At 36.9% G+C, this 19,786-nt stretch overlaps 1 protein-coding gene across 3 annotated transcripts in view; it reads right to left on the minus strand.

Moving 5' to 3' along the window:
* Reph (Regulator of eph expression) overlaps positions 1 to 19,786 on the minus strand; it is a 517,096-nt gene that overhangs the window by 440,468 nt on the left and 56,842 nt on the right. Inside the window, exon 3 of one of the 3 annotated variants that reach the window (XM_069830363.1) lies at positions 9,547 to 9,639. The exons of 1 other annotated variant lie outside the window; for it this stretch is intronic. In XM_069830363.1, coding sequence (XP_069686464.1) covers positions 9,547 to 9,586 — 40 coding nt within the window. In that variant the 5' untranslated portion in view covers positions 9,587 to 9,639. Of the gene's footprint in view, positions 1 to 5,523; positions 5,528 to 9,546; positions 9,640 to 19,786 lie in introns of those variants that run through there. One more of the 3 variants, XM_069830364.1, reaches the window with a different exon arrangement.

A 19,786-nucleotide genomic window follows, 5' to 3' on the forward strand; every position in this document is an offset into this window, starting at 1 on the left:
ACTTTTTACCTCAGAAATGTTGTGATTTCCACAAGAATGTACCGAGCCCTATTCTAAGAGCCTGTGTTTTTTAATAATACAAATATTTATTTCAATACCTACTGTTATATGACAAGCCTTTATAGGTTATATCCTCTTCTGAAAACTGCGCTTCAATGGACTTGGAATGTCTGTCAAATTTAGGTCTTCAGTTAAGGATCGAAGTTTATTAGGTCCTTTTATTCTTTTGATGAATGCTACCATTTCTCAGAATATCGATTATTTTTTTAACACTTCCTGTGATGCTGATGAACAAGTATTCCTAGTTCGGAAAATATTAATTTTAAGACCTGTATTTATTAAATTCTGTTTCTTTTTTTTATGAATATCACCAGCTTTCAGAATAATGAATGTTCTTTTTTAATGAAAATCACATTGAACATCTATGATGTTGGACGATATTAATTTTAGGACCCATGTTTTATTAAACTTTTTTTTTTTTTTTTTTGATGAAAAATACCACCTTTCAAAATATTTAATGTTTTAACACCCTATATATTCCAAGAAAAAAAAAGCATAAAGGTCCGCCGACAGAAATAAGTTTGGATTACATCAGACAATTTACGGAAATATTTTATCATACGAGTCCCGCGCCGCCTAGGACTCGCGTTACGGAATGCGCGCAGGTTTGAGTCCTCATGGGGGAAGAAATTTTCTCATGAAATTTCGGCCGGTGTATGGGACCGGTGCCCACCCAGCATCATGATGCACTTGGGGAGCTACGATAGGTAGCGAAATCCGGTTGCGAATACCAGCTATAACGGCTGGGGGGATCATCGTGCTAACCACACGATACCTCCATTCTGGTTGGATGATCGTCTACCTCTGCTTCGGCATGTGGCCGTGAAGCCAGCAGCCGGCTGATCGGTCTAGGCCCTTCACGGGCTGTAGCGCCACGGATTATTATTATTATTATTATTATTATTTTATCATACTGTTCATGGATACCCTCAAGGCATGCCCTCCACCCCGCGTTTCGGGAACGCTGATGGTGTGTTTATACTACATACCTCACAATGTAATATGCGTGACATATAATGGACCAAGTGATCCTCTATTACTCGTACATACGAAGAAATATGATACACTCAACATGCAATATGTTACATAAGATACGATTATCTGTAATTTGTCACATATATTTTACAGAATATTACGTAATGCGTAAGGAATATATGATGCAATAACATTAGGCTATGACAGATGATACGATATAAGTTGCATATGAATGTGATATGATTGTACATACTGTATAAAGGATGACTGAGGAGAAATAGTAAATATTTTAGAAATGGTATTATGCACTATTTCAGAGTAAAAGCGTTCATATAAACATGTGTCCAGTATTTCCAATGCCTGTTTGAATGTTATGCAAAATAAGCGTTGCAAGTGGCAAAGAAGGAAATACAAGCTTAGGGAGGTAAAAATGTTTGTGCGAGATCGTGCCTATTTGCTTGGTTTCCGCACAAAACCAATCCGCGGTAAGTCTAAAATTCCACATTCAGTATTCCCAACCTAACACACATAACAATTTCCCTCTTCTTACCACTTAAGTGACATATTGATTTTACTGCGTTAGGCTTTTAACATATTATTTTTTAGAGACGTTCAATATAGTAATAATTATAAATTGGAAACTTACCACTGCAATTTCACCTAAATTGCACTGTTAATTATTGTTTTTAAATATTTGCAAAAATTAAGTCAACTCTACAACTCCACTAAAGTTACTGCATTCGTGATGCAAGTAACATTAAGGAAGCCGCGAAAAATCAACAAACTTGCCGATGTTATTACTGCAATATGTTATATAAATAATATTGTTAACATATTAAAATGAAAAATAAATCATTACATAACCTTACCCTTTGTTTTAAGTTCGCATTTATAGACTTGGGGGGGGGGGGAAGACAGACGTATATCACGGCCTGCGGGAGTATAGTAAACACAGAAAGCATTTCAAAACAACAATGTTGAAGATAGATATTTTTGTTTTGAAAATTTGCCGTCATTGAACAGAAACCAAGATGGAGATTTCATTGCAACTAATTAGAAATTCCTCTTTCAGGTATGTAATAAATGATCTTCGCACAAAATAATGTACGATACACGAGCGGTATGTTATCTTTCAATTGTCGGAAATTAAAAAAGCTCAACTACGTTTCGCTTTTTCAAACTTTTCCTCGAACATGAAAACTTCAACATACCGCTCTTGTGACGCATATTACTATTCTTATTCCATTGACAATATACGAGTAGGAAACCAGCGGGCTTTAGCACTGCTTTTTTGGTGGCTATCCATAAATCGATGTTGGTCATACTGGCGAAGAGATGCATATTTACTCGGTTACTTAAGAACACTGTACCAACGGCGCTATGGTCCGTCCCAGGAATCTGTGAAGTAAGTTTGCGCATGTGGGCGGAGTGAATGGGCGGAGTCTATGTGTGGCGTAGTGTATTGCGGGCAGCATCTGCTCGAGGCCGCTAAGGGGCAAGATGCTTGTGGTAGCAGGTGGTATTAACAGGAGGTGTGGCCAGCTTTTTAATGTCTACAGATCCCCTCCCTGTAAGCTCGCTTCGTTCAAGCAATGCCTCCCCCCAGAGCGGTCATAGGCCCTAGTCCTGCCACATATCACATGCGCAGAGGTCTTATTTCGTCTTTCTACTCTACAGATTCCTGGGACGGACCACACAGGCCGTATTTTTGGCGAAATAAAATGGATGATTTTGGTGTTAAATCTGCCACCATTTCGGTGGATATTTCGTGAAATAATAATAATAATAATAATAATAATAATAATAATAATAATAATAATTTATTGCCAGAGCAAGGATACAAATTGGCTTTTTATTTAAAAACACTCTAGCACCCCCAGAAAGAGTAAAGCCCGGTTCAGACGGTGCGTGTTTCTGTGACGGATTCCAAGGTGGCTGGGCTGATGGGTAGCCTGCGTGCTCACTTGCCGGAAGTAATGCGCTCTGGTGGTTCCGTGGATGGCTAGCTTGCTGGATTTCGAGGGTAGGTTCCTTGCTATTTTTCGTGATGGTTTGCAGGCTGGATCCAAAGATGATCATATAATATCACCACGGAAACCATGTCGCCATGTTCGTTGTTTTCCAACTAAACCTGTTTTTTTTTTCTATATTCTTTAGTTTCTAAGAAACAATTAAATATCGGAATTTAGCTGTTTTGCACTTATGGCATAATTAATTTATTGCGACATTGACTACTGTTAATGTAGGACCTTAGTTGTTTTCCACTCACGGTTTAGTTTCTTTTTGATCATGAGTATTGGCAACAGATGAAACATCAGATGATTTTCCAATTTGATGAAACAGCAGATGATTTTCCAATTTGAACTGTGAAAAGAGCCAGCTCCGTGTGAACAACTACCATGACCGTAGGCAACACGGGAGCCAGCAAGTGAGCACGCAGGGCAGCCATCAGCGCAGCAATCTTGGAATCCATCACAGAAACTAGCACCGTCTGAACCAGGCTTAAGTTACATACTCGTGCTCAGGGGGCATTGATTAAATAACAGAGTAAAAAGTTATTATTATTATTGTTATTATTATTATTATTACTATTATTATAAAACTTGTACAGATATTTATGACACATCCTGTATAATTATTTGCACATGCTTTATATGTTTCGCCAATGGCGAAAGAGAGAGTAAAATATTGTACTTCAAAATAGTAGCCACTGAATCAAGATATTTTCTGCCACAAGGTTGTCTTCACTGAACCGAAATGTGACGTCATCACGCTGATGGTTCAGTCGTGCATTACTGGAAGCTTGTTTACAGGAATGTTAACTAACTGCAACAAACAGGTCTCCAAACATGCTTGATTATTTTTGCCAAGAACGAAGGATTGCTACGTTTAAAGAAAAAAATAAACATGAATTCCGACAGTTTTATGAGTATTTTTTTAGCTACGATATCTCATTTTTTTAAAATAGTAATGACACACAGCCAAAAACAACCCGATGTCGGTAATATCTGACACAGTAGCAGGACTTTTATTGCGTTTCTCAGATATGAATTGCTGTCGCTCGTCTTTCGCTTTCCTGTTATTTTTACTTTCAATGCCAACTTCCATTTTTGTCTTGTCGCAACAAGCTAATGCGGAGTGGGCGGCCATTATGATGAGAGAGTAGGCCTATGAGGTGCTACATTTTCACCAGGTTTAGCTTTACCGTTCAGCACCAAGTAACAAGGAAGAAGAAGGCTATCAGGACGTGTTAATGAGGTATTTTAATGATACCTGAATCTTAGTTGTGGGATTTTATATTATGTCATACATATTATTCATCCGTTTCGATCTTCCAATATCAGAGTCGAGTTTGAAACAGACATTTCTAGACAATGTTATATCACCCTTTCCAACGTGTTGTTTCACTTAGTTGCAGTGGCGGTGCGTCAATAAAAGCACAAGAGCACGTGAACACCTTGTTTCCATTAACGCACGACTAGTTTTATTATTTAATACCGTATTGACGTAGTGGGGATGTATAATATAAGAATCGAGTATTTTAAACTTCCCGCATCTTGCATAAACTTCTTATGTAAATTTGGCAACATGCGTTCACGTACAAGCCGTGCTCTTTCCAAGAAGGTTACAGGAATTTCATGCATGCGCGGGAGAAAATTGTCTCTCGCTGGCTGCTTATGACTCGTCAAGAGCACAAAGCGTTAAGTGAACAATGAATCTATCCTACAGATGTCAGGTGCATCGATGCTATCGTTCACGTGCTATATCTCGAGCAATAAATTTAATAGTCTGTATTCTAGCCTGTAGGTGTCAGCATGTCACTGTCGGAACGTTTACTTTATGGGATGTGTGTACAGTGCTGCTACGAGAGTGTCGTTTGTGAATTACTGTACTTCAGTGTCGGCATAATAGCATAGTTTGGCTTTCAAACACGTGTTGGCTGAATGTAGTCGTTGTATGAATTTAAGTATCTGCATGGTAGTGTATAATATTTAAGAATAATATTTACTGGCATGTATTTATAGTAGGCCTAATCAATCTATGTGAATGGGATTACAGTACTGGTATAGGCTATAGTGTATCAGTGTGTTGTGAACCAAAATATATCACTGAACACACGCTTTTGTAAATAACGGCATTGTGGTATGTATTCATTTTTAACAAACGTAAACAATGAACTCTGTTCAAGTAATTTGGAACAGTAAAGAACTGGGTAAACTGGCTTACCAGGAAAATTTGGAAATAAAAAGATTGGGTTTCATTATTATTATTATTATTATTATTATTATTATTATTATTACTTCTTTTGAATTTATATACGGCTTTTTCGATAGTGAAACATTGGGATCATGACATTTTATATTAGGCTAAACGTACGATTTCAAATTCTCTTCGATTTTGGAACACAAAATTGTGAACACATATAATATTTTATCACGAGCCGCCACTGCTTAGTTGTATACAATAATTCTATATGATAAATAGCGCTGCTTTCCTGTAGTTGACTCCTAATAGCTTCACTTCTGATCTTATCAGTTCGTGCAAGACCTGCTAATGGTCATAGAAATTTCATTTAGTGGGCCTTCAATCATTTTTATCTTTACTTTGGCATCCATAATATCCTTTGTTACTTCTTTTTTGTTCTTGCATAGTAAATACATCTCACTTTGGCATTAATAATAATAATAATAATAATAATAATAATAATAATAATAATACTTACTTACTTACAAATGGCTTTTAAGGAACCCGAAGGTTCATTGCCGCCCTCACATAAGCCCGCCATTGGTCCCTATCCTGAGCAAGATTAATCCAGTTTCTACCATCATATCCCACCTCCCTCAAATCCATTTTAATATTATCTTCCCATCTAGGTCTCGGCCTCCCCAAAGGTCTTTTTCCCTCCGGCCTCCCAGCTAACACTCTATATGCATTTCTGGATTCGCCGATACGTACTACATGCCCTGCCCATCTCAAACGTCTGGATTTTATGTTCCTAATTATGTCAGGTGAAGAATACAACGCGTGCAGCTCTGCGTTGTGTAAATTTCTCCATCCTCCTGTAACGTCATCCCTCTTAGCCCCAAATATTTTCTAAGAACCTTATTCTCAAACACCCTTAATCTCTGTTCCTCTCTCAAAGTGAGAGTCCAAGTTTCACAACCATACAGAACAACCGGTAATATAACTGTTTTATAAATTCTAACTTTCAGATTTTTTGACATCAGGCTAAATGACAAAAGCTTCTCAACCGAATAATAACAGGCATTTCCCATAGCCTATTTATTCTGCGTTTAATTTCCTCCCGAGTATCATTTATATTTGTTACTGTTGCTCCAATATATTGAATTTCTCCATCTCTTCGAAAGATAAATTTCCAATTTTTATATTTCCATTTCGTACAATATTCTTGTCACGAGACATAATCATATACTTTGTCTTTTCGGGATTTACTTCCAAACCTATCTCTTTACTTGCTTCAAGTAAAATTCCCGTGTTTTCCCTAATCGTTTGTGGATTTTCTCCTAACATATTCACGTCATCCGCATAGACAAGCAGCTGATGTAACCCGTTCAATTCCAAAACCTCTCTTTCCTAATGGCATACTCTAGAGCAAAGTTAAAAAGTAAAGGTGATAGTGCATCTCCTTGCTTTAGCCCACAGTGAATTGGAAACGCATCTGACAGAAACTGACCTATATGGATTCTGTTGTACGTTTCACTGAGACACATTTTAATTAATCGAACTAGTTTCTTGGGAATACCAAATTCAATAAGAATATCATATAAAACTTCTCTCTTAACCGAGTCATATGCCTTTTTGTAATCTATGTACCCTTATACTCCCATTTTTTCTCCAATATCTGTCGAATACAAAAAATCTGATCAATAGTCGCTCTATTACGCCTGAAACCACACTGATGATCCCCAATAATTTCATCTACATGTGGAGTTACAGTAATCTTCTCAAAAGAATATTGGACAAAATTTTGTTCGACGTCAACAAAAGTGATATTCCTCGAAAGTTACTACAGTTAGATTAATAATAATAATAATAATAATAATAATAATAATAATAATAATAATAATAATAATAATTACTTACTTACAAATGGCTTTTAAGGAACCCGAAGGTTCATTGCCGCCCTCACATAAGCCCGCCAGCGGTCCCTATTCTGTCCAAGATTAATCCAGTCTCTATCATCATACCCCACCTCCCTCAAATCCATTTTAATATTATCCTCCCATCTACGTCTCGGCCTCCCTAAAGGTCTTTTTCCCTCCGGTCCCCCAACTAACACTCTATATGCATTTCTGGATTCGCCCATACGTGCTACATGTCCTGTCCATCTCAAACGTCTGGATTTAATGTTCCTAATTATGTCAGGTGAAGAATACAATGCGTGCAGTTCTGTGTTGTGTAACTTTCTCCATTCTCCTATAACTTCATCCCGCTTAGCCCCAAATATTTTCCTAAGCACCTTATTCTCAAACACCCTTAACCTATGTTCCTCTCTCAGAGTGAGAGTCCAAGTTTCACAACCATACAGAACAATCGGTAATATAACTGTTTTATAAATTCTAACTTTCAGATTTTTGGACAGCAGACTGGATGATAAGAGCTTCTCAACCGAATAATAACACGCATTTCCCATATTTATTCTGCGTTTAATTTCCTCCCGAGTGTCATTTATATTTGTTACTTTTCCTCTTCGAAGGATAAATCTCCAATTTTTATATTTATAATAATAATAATAATAATAATAATAATAATAATAATTACTGGTTACAGCGAAATCTGACTCAAGTAAAATGATGTCGAAGTCTGCGGTTGCAAAAAGCAAGAGCTGGCTGGTGCCCGGCCGGCAGCTTTCGCATCACGTCCAGGCTTAATGCTAATATCTCGCTGTGAGTGCGGAATATTCTAACTGCCGCTTTCCTGTGAGCATTGATATGCGTGCCGTAGTTCGTTTAACAATGCTATACCAACGGCAGTGGTTACCTACAGAAGTGGCATCCATTAACCTACGTCCGCAGTCATGGTGAGGTATGTTCACGTCTAACATTTCAAGTGAGAATCCAGTATCTACTATACATCTGTCTTCCTCTTTTATAATTAAAGTGGCTGGTCAGATATGAAGCACTGATTGAAGTGTGATGAATCTACAGCAGAAGACACAGACAAAAGCACCTCAAGAAACCCTTCCCTAATACCCTCATCATACATCAAATATTTCATTACAATGTGCTTAAATTTGCATTCATATTCCAAACATTCTGTATTAAAAATATATCCAAATTAATGCTGAAGAACAAATTAAAAACGTCAGTATGCACACATACAAGCAGGTTAGTTGCGAAAGATTTCATGATGATGATGATGATAATCATGAGCATGTTAATAATGAGGGCGATAATTAATATGGAATGATAAATGCATTGAAGATTCTGAAAGCTTTCATAAAAAATAAAGTCAATAGAAAAATATTAAGTATAAATTAAAGGATGATGGTGATGATGAATAACTGAAAGATGATGAAGACGTTAGTGAATTGGAAGGTAATGAGCACGATAGTGAATTAGAAGCTGATGAAGACGATAGTGAATTGGAAAGTGATGAAGACGATAGTTAATTGCAAGATGATGAAGACGATAGTGAATTGGAAGGTGATGAAGATGATAGTTAATTGAAAGGTGATGAAGACGATATTGAATTGGAAGATGATGAAGACGACATGATTCGGAAAATGGAGACGATAATATTTGGAAGGTGATGAAGATTATAGTGAATTGGAAGGTGATGAAGACGATAGTGAATTGGAAAATAATGAAGACTATAGTTAATTGGAAGGTGATGAAGGCGATATAATTCGGAAGGTGATGAAGACGATAGTGAATGGGAAGATGATGAAGACGATAGTAGCTCGGAAGGTGATGAAGACAACAGTGATTCAGAAGGTGCTGAAGGCGATAGTTATTCGGAAGATGATGAAGACGATAGTGATTCGGAAGATGAAGACGATACTGACTAGGAAGATGATGAAAACGATAGTGAATTGAAAGATGAAGACAATAGTGACTCAGAAGGTTATGAAGACGATAGTGAATTGGAAGATGATGAAGACGAAAGTGAATTAGGTGATGACAGTTAACTTGGATGTGAAGGTAATAAATTACAAAGTAACATAGAATTAAGATAGGATAGAGAATTATAAGATTATGCGGAATTAGGAGATAATGTGAATCATGAAATATAAGAAGGTGAAAATAATGATAAACGTGAATGTGACAAAACATGAAAAATTATGGTAACTTAGTAGCAAATAATTCAACTAAACCAAATTCCATTCTTACTGCCACATAATGTTTAAAGAAAATACAGAGCTTTTAAATTGTACAGTTCAATGCATGCAATAATAGTTTCCCGATAGAAAGCTTTTCAGTCTAAATAGTTTATACTATATTAACAATCCCGACCAAGTTCACATAGCAATGTAAATAACGACTTTACCTGAAACGTAGTCGATGAAACTGAACTCAAAGCTAGACATATCACCTCCCTAACCAGTGAGACAGTCCCTCCATTTACTGATTACGAGCAAAACTGAAAGAAAAAACATGAAATAAAATACAAACATATTACGTAACAAGTACGAAATTCCTGGAATCTGAAAATTATTGATGGAGTAACAAATGATAACACACACAGCACGACGGCTTGGTGGATTTTAATATATTATGCGTAGCATCCAATTTCCGTTCTTCCCTTCCCCCTGAGCACCCCATGGGGAAGCGCACCCCATCGTTAATATTTGTATAATGAATAGACTTTTTTCCAGAACGTGAAAGAATACAAAGAAAATTTAAATGCTTGCTCAAAAACCCAGCGGGAGGTACAAAAATAACAAACCTTCGTTCATTCTATTCACTACTATGCGCCATCATTAACTTCGTTATCCAAGAAACCTCGGTGCTAGATACAGTGTCATTATAAGAGTTTCACCACGTGTCAAAGTTCGTCATCAGCATTATGAGCACAGTCATCTTCATAGTCATTACACTTCATTAATTTGCATTTAAGTGATTTCTTTCGGTCTCAAAATAAAAGTCGTCTGTCACTATCTTCTATGGCATGTTAATTCGTCTTCCTCTACATTTACATTGTAATAAATTACGGGGGAGTCTGTCTTCAATAGTAGTGAAATATGACGTATTCAGTCTCTTATACAGAGTGTTTTATAATTTCCGAAACCGATTCAAGAACTACAAATAATTTTGAAATGCTTCAAGAAATTTTGTCCAAACTGATCTCTCTGAGCCACAACAGTGTGTTTTTGCAACAGTCCACTTACTCTTACAGATCACCCTTAACCTGCTTGCACCACAATACAACCCCTGCAATTCATCATCATGGATTAGGATTTGGCAACTTAAGACTCTGACCGATTTTTTTATACCACACGGAAAGTTCCAGCCATAAGGTTCTCCTACTGAATTTCGTCTGTATTCTAGCAATTTACGGCTAAGTCTGTGTTCAGTCGCAGTAAAATGTCTTGTAGCTTGTTCCTTTTATACAGAGTGTTTCATAGTTTCATAAAATAGGTTCAGAAACTAAAATTAATTTTGAAAGACCTGAAGAACTTTTGTCCAATAGGCCTATCGCTTCTACTCTGAGCTAAAAGAGGTTTTTTTTTTTTTTTCAGCAACATTCCGTTTATCCCTACAGACAGACTCACGAATTCCTTGCACTACGATAAATCCCTTCAATGCCTCATCATAGACCAGGAACTGGCAACATATGACACTCGGGCCGATTTTTAGTGGCACACGGCTAGTTCTATCCATACAGTTCTTAGAATGAATTTAGTCTTCATTCTAACAATTCCAGGGCGAGTTTGTTTTCAGTCGTAGTAAAATATGTTGCATCCAATTTCTCTTATGTAGTGTCTTTCGTAACTTCATAAAACATAAAAAGGTTCAGAAACTACAAATAATTTCTAACGACAAGAACTTTTGAACAAAATCGCATTTATTCTGAGATACAACAGTTGTTAAGACAAGAACGTTTGCCCGAAATCGCCTTTACTCCGAACTACAACAATTTTTATGTTTAAGACAAGAACTTTTGCCCAAAATCGCTTTTACTCTGAGCTAAAACAGTTTTCATGTCTAAGCAACAATTTGCTTTTTCTTAGACAGTGCTCACAAGATCTTTGCACCACGATACAACCCACAATATGCTTTATTAAAGATTATAGATAGGCAAAATAAGACATTCAGGCCGATTTTAATGAAAAACGGCAAGTTCCATCCGTACAGTTCTCCGACTAAATTTCGTCTTTATTGTAAAAATTTACAGACGTGTCTGCCTACAGTCGGAGCAATAAGTGTTGTAGTCAGTTTCGTTTATACAAAGAGTTTCATAATTCCATAAACCGGTTCAGGAAATAAAAATTATTTTGAAAAAAAAACTCAAGAACTTTTACCCAAAATCGCTTCTATTCTGATCAAAAACAGCTTTTGTATTTCAGCAACAATTCAACAAACTCCTTATTTTTACAGACAATCTAAGTAAGCTCGTGGTGTCAGGTTACAATCCCTGAAATTCCCCATAACAGACTAGGAATCCTGCAACATATGACATTGAGAATAAATTTTAATGCCATACGGCAAGTTCCAGCCAAACAGTTCTCGAACTGAATTTCGTATGCCACTCCCTTTGTAAGAAATTTTTTAGGAGTCTGTTCTCAGATGTCATAAAATTTTGTTATAGATAGTTTCTTTAATAGAAGGCGTTTCACAACCCGACGGATTTGGGAAAATCATAGCAAATATAGGGCGCATATTCGGCCAATATAAGCTGAAGTGCATGTAAACGTCCCGGGTTCGTCCTCATAAGCTAAGCTAAGCCATATCAACCCTACAATGAATGACACATAGCTACAAACATCTGGCGTACACAGTCAATCTAAGAGTACTTATGAAAATGAGACATACAGTATTTGACAATCAAAGTCTGTAAACCTTTTCTTTGGACAACCTGTATAATACACATTACAACATATTATATAAATACACTATAATTAATAATGATACTTATATACATTTCAATATACAGTCAGATTCGTTTGGGAAGACATAAAATAAAATGATTACGTAATCTTTTACTATTTCTCATATAACTGCAATATAGTTGCCTTCCCCATCTCAAACGTCTGGATTTAATGTTCCTACTTATGTCAGGTGAAGAATACAATGTATACATGTATACATGTAAATTAATGTTTTAAACGGGTTTTTACCATTAATTTTTTCCTGTCTACTTAATTTCTGCTCTTTTTGCAACTTCATTAATTTTTCATCGCTCAAAACAATATTACCTAACAAGAGGTATAACTTTTTGCCAGAATATATAGGAAAGTTATATTCTAACCGGTATTGAGTCCACCCATGTAACTACACTTTTTATGTATTTATTTGTTCTCTTCAGTGCAAAAATTGAGTTATCTAATTCTGGTCTTCAGGCAAGGATTTGATGATAGTGGAAGACTGTTTGATCATGCACAATTATTATATTTTATTTCATAGCATATTAATTAAGTGTAAACAAAGCTATTAACGTCTAAAGGTTTATTCTGTAAATAATGTTGTAAACCTGTTCTAAAAGGTTTAGAAACGCAGATATTTCAACAGTGAAATGTTAATTCCGTACTTCATATTTTGCCAAAATAAATTTCTTCTTATTGTGCCGGTCTCTAGTTACAAGCTTTACGTTATGGGATTTCCTGCTTCCACTCTCACATGATTTTTTTTAAATTGTGGAGTAGCTTGAAAATGTGCAATCTCAATCAAATATTTAATTATTTTGTTTTTCTCCCTAGATATGAACGATAATCACATTAGCGCCCGCAATCATGCGGCCTGCAAGATAGTGGCCAAAAAAACTCTTGGACAATAATTTATTATCACGGACTATTATAACATTTGAAATAAAACTGAAATAAAAATAAAATACAACGTTTCGTAGGAAGTGCTCGGGTCTATATCGTTTAGGGTTTCGTGTGCCAAAACATACAGTAGTATAACTATACCAATGCTTCATGGCATGTACACTTACAATCGAAAATTCCTAACACTGTTGGAAGTCTAAGAACTTCCACGCTTGCAAAATTCTTTGTATTTTTTTTTTTTTTGCAATCGTCGGGCAGAATTAGTAAGTACAGTAGTGGCAAAAAAAACCGGACCGACGGAATAATCAAAGGCCCCGAAATATGCCACTGCGCATGCCACGCCCGCATTCACGAGATAGCGAGTAATCTATTGAAACTGTTGTAGTTTCGACTGCTGAAGTAGCCCATTTCGAAAGCCGTTAGAAAATAAGCTGGTAAAATTCAGTTCTGGGAATAATAAGTTAATTAGGGGAGAGTCGGGTAGTATCGGACATCGGGTAGTATCGGACAGTGCGTTTCTTTCATCTACCACCATATGGTAGTACGTGAATGACATGGTTACGTTTCTCTATGCGACATCACAGAAACGTAACCATTTCAATCAGGTACTATCATCGTGTGGTAGATGAAAGAAACTCACTGTCCGATATTACCCGATGTCCGATACTACCCGACTCTCCCCTAAGTAGTAAAATATCGCTGCAATCGAAAAGTATTGGGAATAAATTTGAATAAGGATAAAAAAAAAAGTTTCTTTCCCAGACAGGATTCGAATCACGAAAGTCTTAGTTACCAGTCTATCGTGCTGTTACTGTGAACAAGGTTCTGAAATCAGCTACAAGGATCGGTCCAGTTTCTTTTTTCCACTACTGTACATTCCCTGTTGTACAGTAAACCGAGACACATCCATTCCAAACACACGATCGCTTGTAGCCTAGACCAACTTCCAGACGTAACAGGAAACTTAACTCCCTTCTAGAAGTACTGAGTGAGCCCAATTGTCTTGCGATTGTCCTGTGTTACTCAAGCATTAATCATATTCAGGATCTAGAGCATGAAGCATATAAGAGTAACTCACAACATAGTTGCAGGAGCAGTATCACTTATCGATAAGGAAATAAACCTATCCAGATTAGAGTTGGGTCGATTCGTGAACGAATCGTTCATTCGAACGACTAATAATAAAGAATCGTAAGAATCGATTCGTGGTATCAACGAATCGTCGTTCAAAAGAATAGTAACGAATTGACATGGTATCGTAACCCACGATTCTATTTACTTGTTTGATGTAACCTGTCAACGGACATTTCCGAACCGTGCCGAATACTCCCGAGCGAGAGTGAAATCAAAATACTGCATTTGTTAAGTATGGAAAATAATGAACACAAACCTGAAATTTGCATAGTTAAATAGAGATGTAATGCAACAAATATACTTCATAATAAGGTTCAGCTGATAAATTATAATTTAGAAACATTATCTTGGGTAATTTTGTAGATTAATGGAGGTCATGCTGAATGGTTCCAGCCAATGAGAAAGAGACAATCCAATGTCTCGCCTCTTATGCCATCTATGCGAGAGATGTAGAACGTTTTTGTTCTACGCGTGGTTTGCAAAGGAAAGTGTCCTGTAAGTCGTTCGTTGACGAATCGGAATCGCAGAGTAGGAAGAATCGTGAATTCGTTGACGATTCAAAAGAATAGTTGGAATCGCAGACTGAGAAGAATCGAATCGTTAGAATCGATTCGTAATGTATGATTGAATTGTTGGAATCGACTTCTGAAAAAGAATCGTGTTGCCCAACTCTAATCCAGATCCTATTCACCAGTCCGTAAAGCATTTCAGTCACTTTCAGTACACACAAACCTAAGCTTATCAGATGATATCATAGTTCATTACTATATATCTCCAACGGCACCCAGAAAATGAATGATCAATGCTGCAAGTTATTTGGAGCACCCTGTATAATATAGCAGCGTGATGTATGGAGTAAGGACTTTTAAAGCTGTGACACGAAAAGTGGGAGAAAATGAATTTTTCATCCTCGTGAGAAGTAGGAACTGAGTTCTATTGACACTTCCCAAAATCCCAGCTAATTATTCATTACGTCCTCGAATGAACTCCAATTTGTTTGTTAAAGGGGAGGAAGAATTGCCAATAAAATACGAGATTGCTTTTGTTTCTACCAGAAATTGGAGGACCCACATTCCACTCTGACAATTAACCCGCTCGTGAATGATCTGCAGAGAGGGTGACAACCCTCAGCAATCCCGTCTGAAATCTCAGTTTCCGATCCGAAAGGACGGTCGCATCTGCAAACGAAGAGAGTAAGAATGGAATGTAGCGCGGAATGCAGGGGAAAACACAGATGCAGGAATCTGGAATACAAACCACTATTGATGTGCTTTTTAATTGAAATGCTTAGCTGTCCGCCGTTGTGGCTATGAGAATAATGCTTTAGTTCTCAACCAAGGTCCATCTTTCGATTCCCAGCGTGGACAATGGAAGATTTATTTTCCAGTGGCGTAGAGTGAAATTTTGAGCAGGAGAAGCTAACTCAAGTTGTCTTTCATGCAATATGAGAAAACGTATTACAAAAATACAGTCTTAAAATAAATAGTAGTCAATATCAAGTCAGCAGTCGAAGATTGGTTGGAACCTCGTAAGTAACACCAATAAGACATGACCTCAAATGGTACGTAGTAAAATATTTCACGGTTTACGCATATCTCTTAACAAATAGACACATATACGTATAACATTAGCTCACTCCCTATCATACTTAGAGAAATCATATTAGTATCATTACGTAAGTATGCGTCTGTCTTTTGATTGTGTCCTTCACTGACAGCAAGGGAGTCGGTCATTTGTTTTTTAAATCACACTTTTGTTCGTAAGTCAGTCTTGATAATACAATTGTCCTAAAAAAATTCAAGTAAATTAGTGTCAGGAACTGTTATTTCGCTCATTATTTATTATATCAGCCACAATGCACACTAACACTGCAACTGAACACAACTGACGAAAAGGGATAACTCGGAAACTACTTATTTTAAATGTTAAAGCTAGCTTCTTTGCGAGCCTTGCGACTAGGGTAGTTTAGTTAGAAAGGGATGGAAAATCTGCGGGGTGGATTACACAGAGGAAACCAGTCTGCTTGGAAGCTGGTGTGTGCAGGCTTCTTGTTTACTGCTGCATAACAAATCATCCTGAGCTGCCGCATCACAATATTTAACGCGTAAATATAAATTCTATTAAAATTAATAAATAATTTTCTCCATAAACTGCAGGTTTATTATGAAATTATTATTAACGGGGGAAGCTAAGCTTTTTAGCTTACATTGACGCTACGCCACTTCGTAGATGGGACTGAATGTCTGTAACTTGTCATGTGCTACGTTGTGTTCTCTAAGTGGTTCTCCTGTGTCGTGCTAACAACATGACCAGGAAGGTTCGCAATGTATGCGTGTCTAGTGTTGGTCATAACTAGACTAGGGTAAAGGTTGGTAATACTGTGATAGGAGTAATATTGTGGTAGTTCTTTTTGAGAATTTATTACAATTTTACTGAGCGGGAAGAAGATCTGTTTTTTACGTCATTAAGAGAATGTTCGTGGACAAGTTGCTGCATAAAACCGGCCTTTCTCTCGCTCAGTAAAATTGTAATAAATTCCCAAAAAGAACTATCACAATATTACTCGTATCACAGTATTACCAACCGTTACCTCATATACTTAGGTCTATATGCTTTTCTTTAGGCAGTATTGGATTTTAGTCGGTATGACCAAATATATTAAATAGAAGAAAGAAAGAAAGAAAGAAAGAAAGAAAGAAAGAAAGAAACAAACAAACAAACAAAGAAAGAAAGAAAGAAAGAAAGAAAGAAGGAAAGAAAGAAAGAGAGAACAAAGAAAGAGGAAAAGAAAGAATATAAAGAAAAAAAGGTGTGAGAAAGAAAGAGAAATAAAGCGAGAAAAAAAGGAAGAGAGAAAGAAAGGGGGAGAGAAAGAAAAAGAAAGAAGTGTATGCTTAGATCAAGGATCCCTCGAGCAGTCTTGAATTACAGACCAGCAGAAGAAAGATTACTAGGATCTTGTAAAGAGATGGAAGAGACGGGATTGGATCTGCTGGGAAAAAGAAAAAGAAGATGATAATGATGATGATGAATGAAGTGGGAAGGAAAGAGAGAAATGGAAAGAAAGAAAGAAAGAAAGAAAGAAAGAAAGAAAGAAAGAAAGAAAGAAAGAGAAAAGTTAATATCGCATCATTATCTAGAACATTATACTAGTGGACAATTTTTATTATCAGTTGAATCCCTGTACGGTAATTTTCTTGACGAAGAAGTGGTTTCCAATGATACCTTAAATGCTTATTCAAATGAGGGCCAAACTTGTTAAATTCTGCAACCAAATTGATGAAAATATGTATCGTCGGGTAGTCAAAATTTTGTGTGCTATTTAAAAAAACTGTGAATCAACATGGCATTTACAGTGAACAGGTGCTGTCCTCATAAAACTTTCCAAAACCTGACAAATGATCATGTGTAACATTTAATGTTATTGCAATGAAGTTTATACTAAATATTGAAATGTGTTAATCTAGTGTGTTACATCCTGTATATCGAGGAAGAAAGATTGACAATTTCACAGACTCCAAGAATTGCTTTTGACTTCTCGACTCTACAGCCCTGAGAGTAACGAAGAACCTATTCATACGAGCCACTTCGTAACTGAAAAGATTCAGCATTTCTTTAATTCCGAATTTGCATTTAATCTAATCCCTTCTGCTGGCATCACTAACCACGTGACCTTGTCACCCACTTTGCTGCGTTGAAAGAAATAAAGCCAGCACTGCAATTCAGAAACACATCTCAACTTCACAAGATTTTTGCGCAATGAATGATAAATATGAGGTCCCCCTCGCGTAAGCTGCGTGTATGAACGTGACAAAACTGACAAGCCAAGACTTTAAAAAGACGCAAAAATACACGTGGGTAAGTTCAGCGCAATATGCAAGTGCTGGTATTCAAGAAAGATTTCGTAAGAGATGGGGTCTTTCCCTCATCTCTCTTGGATCTCTTACCTCTGCTAGCACCTGGCCCTAGTGTCTTCTTTTTGCTCACAGCTCTCTTACAGGTATGTTACGTCTAATAGCCCGTCGGTTTAATAAGTGGTAGAGAGTCATCAAGCCAAAGAACTAATAAAACAAAATAAATAGTCACAAAAAATACACAGGCCTACTTTATCATACGTTTCCAGAGTTTCGGAATAATTCAGTTTATCTACCACGCACTTCTCTTTGCCTTTTTAAATAAAACTAAGGATAAATTAGAAGCAAATGATACTTCGGCAGTGCCCTAAAGCTCAAATCTAAACTGTACACTAGTGACTAGCAACTAACTGAATAGTAAACTACATACTATAGAGTTTCCAACATGCATGCTTGAATCACTGCCTTCATAGACTATTTTTCTAAAAAAAAGTATAACATCACGGTGCAGCACCGAATTAAGAAGGCAGTGTCTTAATACATTTTCATCACAGTCTAGTATATACAGTCACGAAGCTTGAGTTGTTGAGGGTACTTACTTACTTACTTACAAATGGCTTTTAAGGAACCCGAAGGTTCATTGCCGCCCTCACGTAAGTCCGCCATCGGTCCCTACCCTGTGCAAGATTAATCCAGTCTCTATCATCATATCCCACCTCCCTCAAATCCATTTTAATATTATCCTCCCATCTACGTCTCGGCCTCCCCAAAGGTATTTTTCCCTCCGGTCTCCCAACTAACACTCTATATGCATTTCTGGATTCGCCCATACGTGCTACATGCCCTGCCCATCTCAAACGTCTGGATTTAATGTTCCTAATTATGTCAGGTGAAGAATACAATGCGTGCAGTTCTGCGTTGTGTAACTTTCTCCATTGTCCTGTAAGTTCATCCCGCTTAGCCCCAAATATTTTCCTAAGCACCTTATTCTCAAACACCCTTAACCTATGTTCCTCTCTCAGAGTGAGAGTCCAAGTTTCACAACCATAAAGAACAACCGGTAATATAACTATTTTATAAATTCTAACTTTCAGATTTTTTGACAGCAGACTAGATGATAAAAGCTTCTCAACCGAATAATAACACGCATTTCACATATTTATTCTGCGTTTAATTTCCTCCTGAGTGTCATTTATATTTGTAACTGTTGCTCCAGGATATTTGAATTTTTCCACCCCTTCGAAGGATAAATCTCCAATTTTTATATTTCCATTTCGTACAATATTCTGGTCACGAGACATAATCATTGTCTTTTAGGGATTTACTTCCAAACCGATCGCTTTACTTGCTTCCAGTAAAATTCCCGTCTTTTCCCTAATCGTTTGTGGATTTTCTCCTAACATATTCACGTCATCCGCATAGACAAGAAGCTGATGTAACCCGTTCAATTGAGTTGTTGAGGGTACTAGGAACAATTGACTGTGCCGGTACTATTTCGCATTGTTTGTAATGAGGCGATAGTAGCGATCCTAGTGGTTAGCAACTATCTATGGATGAATATTCCCTACGTACTGAGCTTCGTCACTGTATATACTAGACTGTGGTTTCATCACGAGTTATGTCGAAAAGATAAGGACCTAAAATACTACAATATTAAAATATATATATAAAGAAGGTATCGGAGTACCAATGTCAATGTTGAAGGTTAAGGTATAGATTTCATAGCTCCAAATGCTAATGAGGCATTTGTTTAGTGTACAAGTCATCAATCAACCAAGCATTTTCGTTTACTAGCTACTACGGTCTAGACTGC

This window comes from Periplaneta americana, chromosome 7 (assembly GCF_040183065.1).
Source record: "Periplaneta americana isolate PAMFEO1 chromosome 7, P.americana_PAMFEO1_priV1, whole genome shotgun sequence".
Lineage (NCBI taxonomy): Eukaryota > Metazoa > Arthropoda > Insecta > Blattodea > Blattidae > Periplaneta > Periplaneta americana.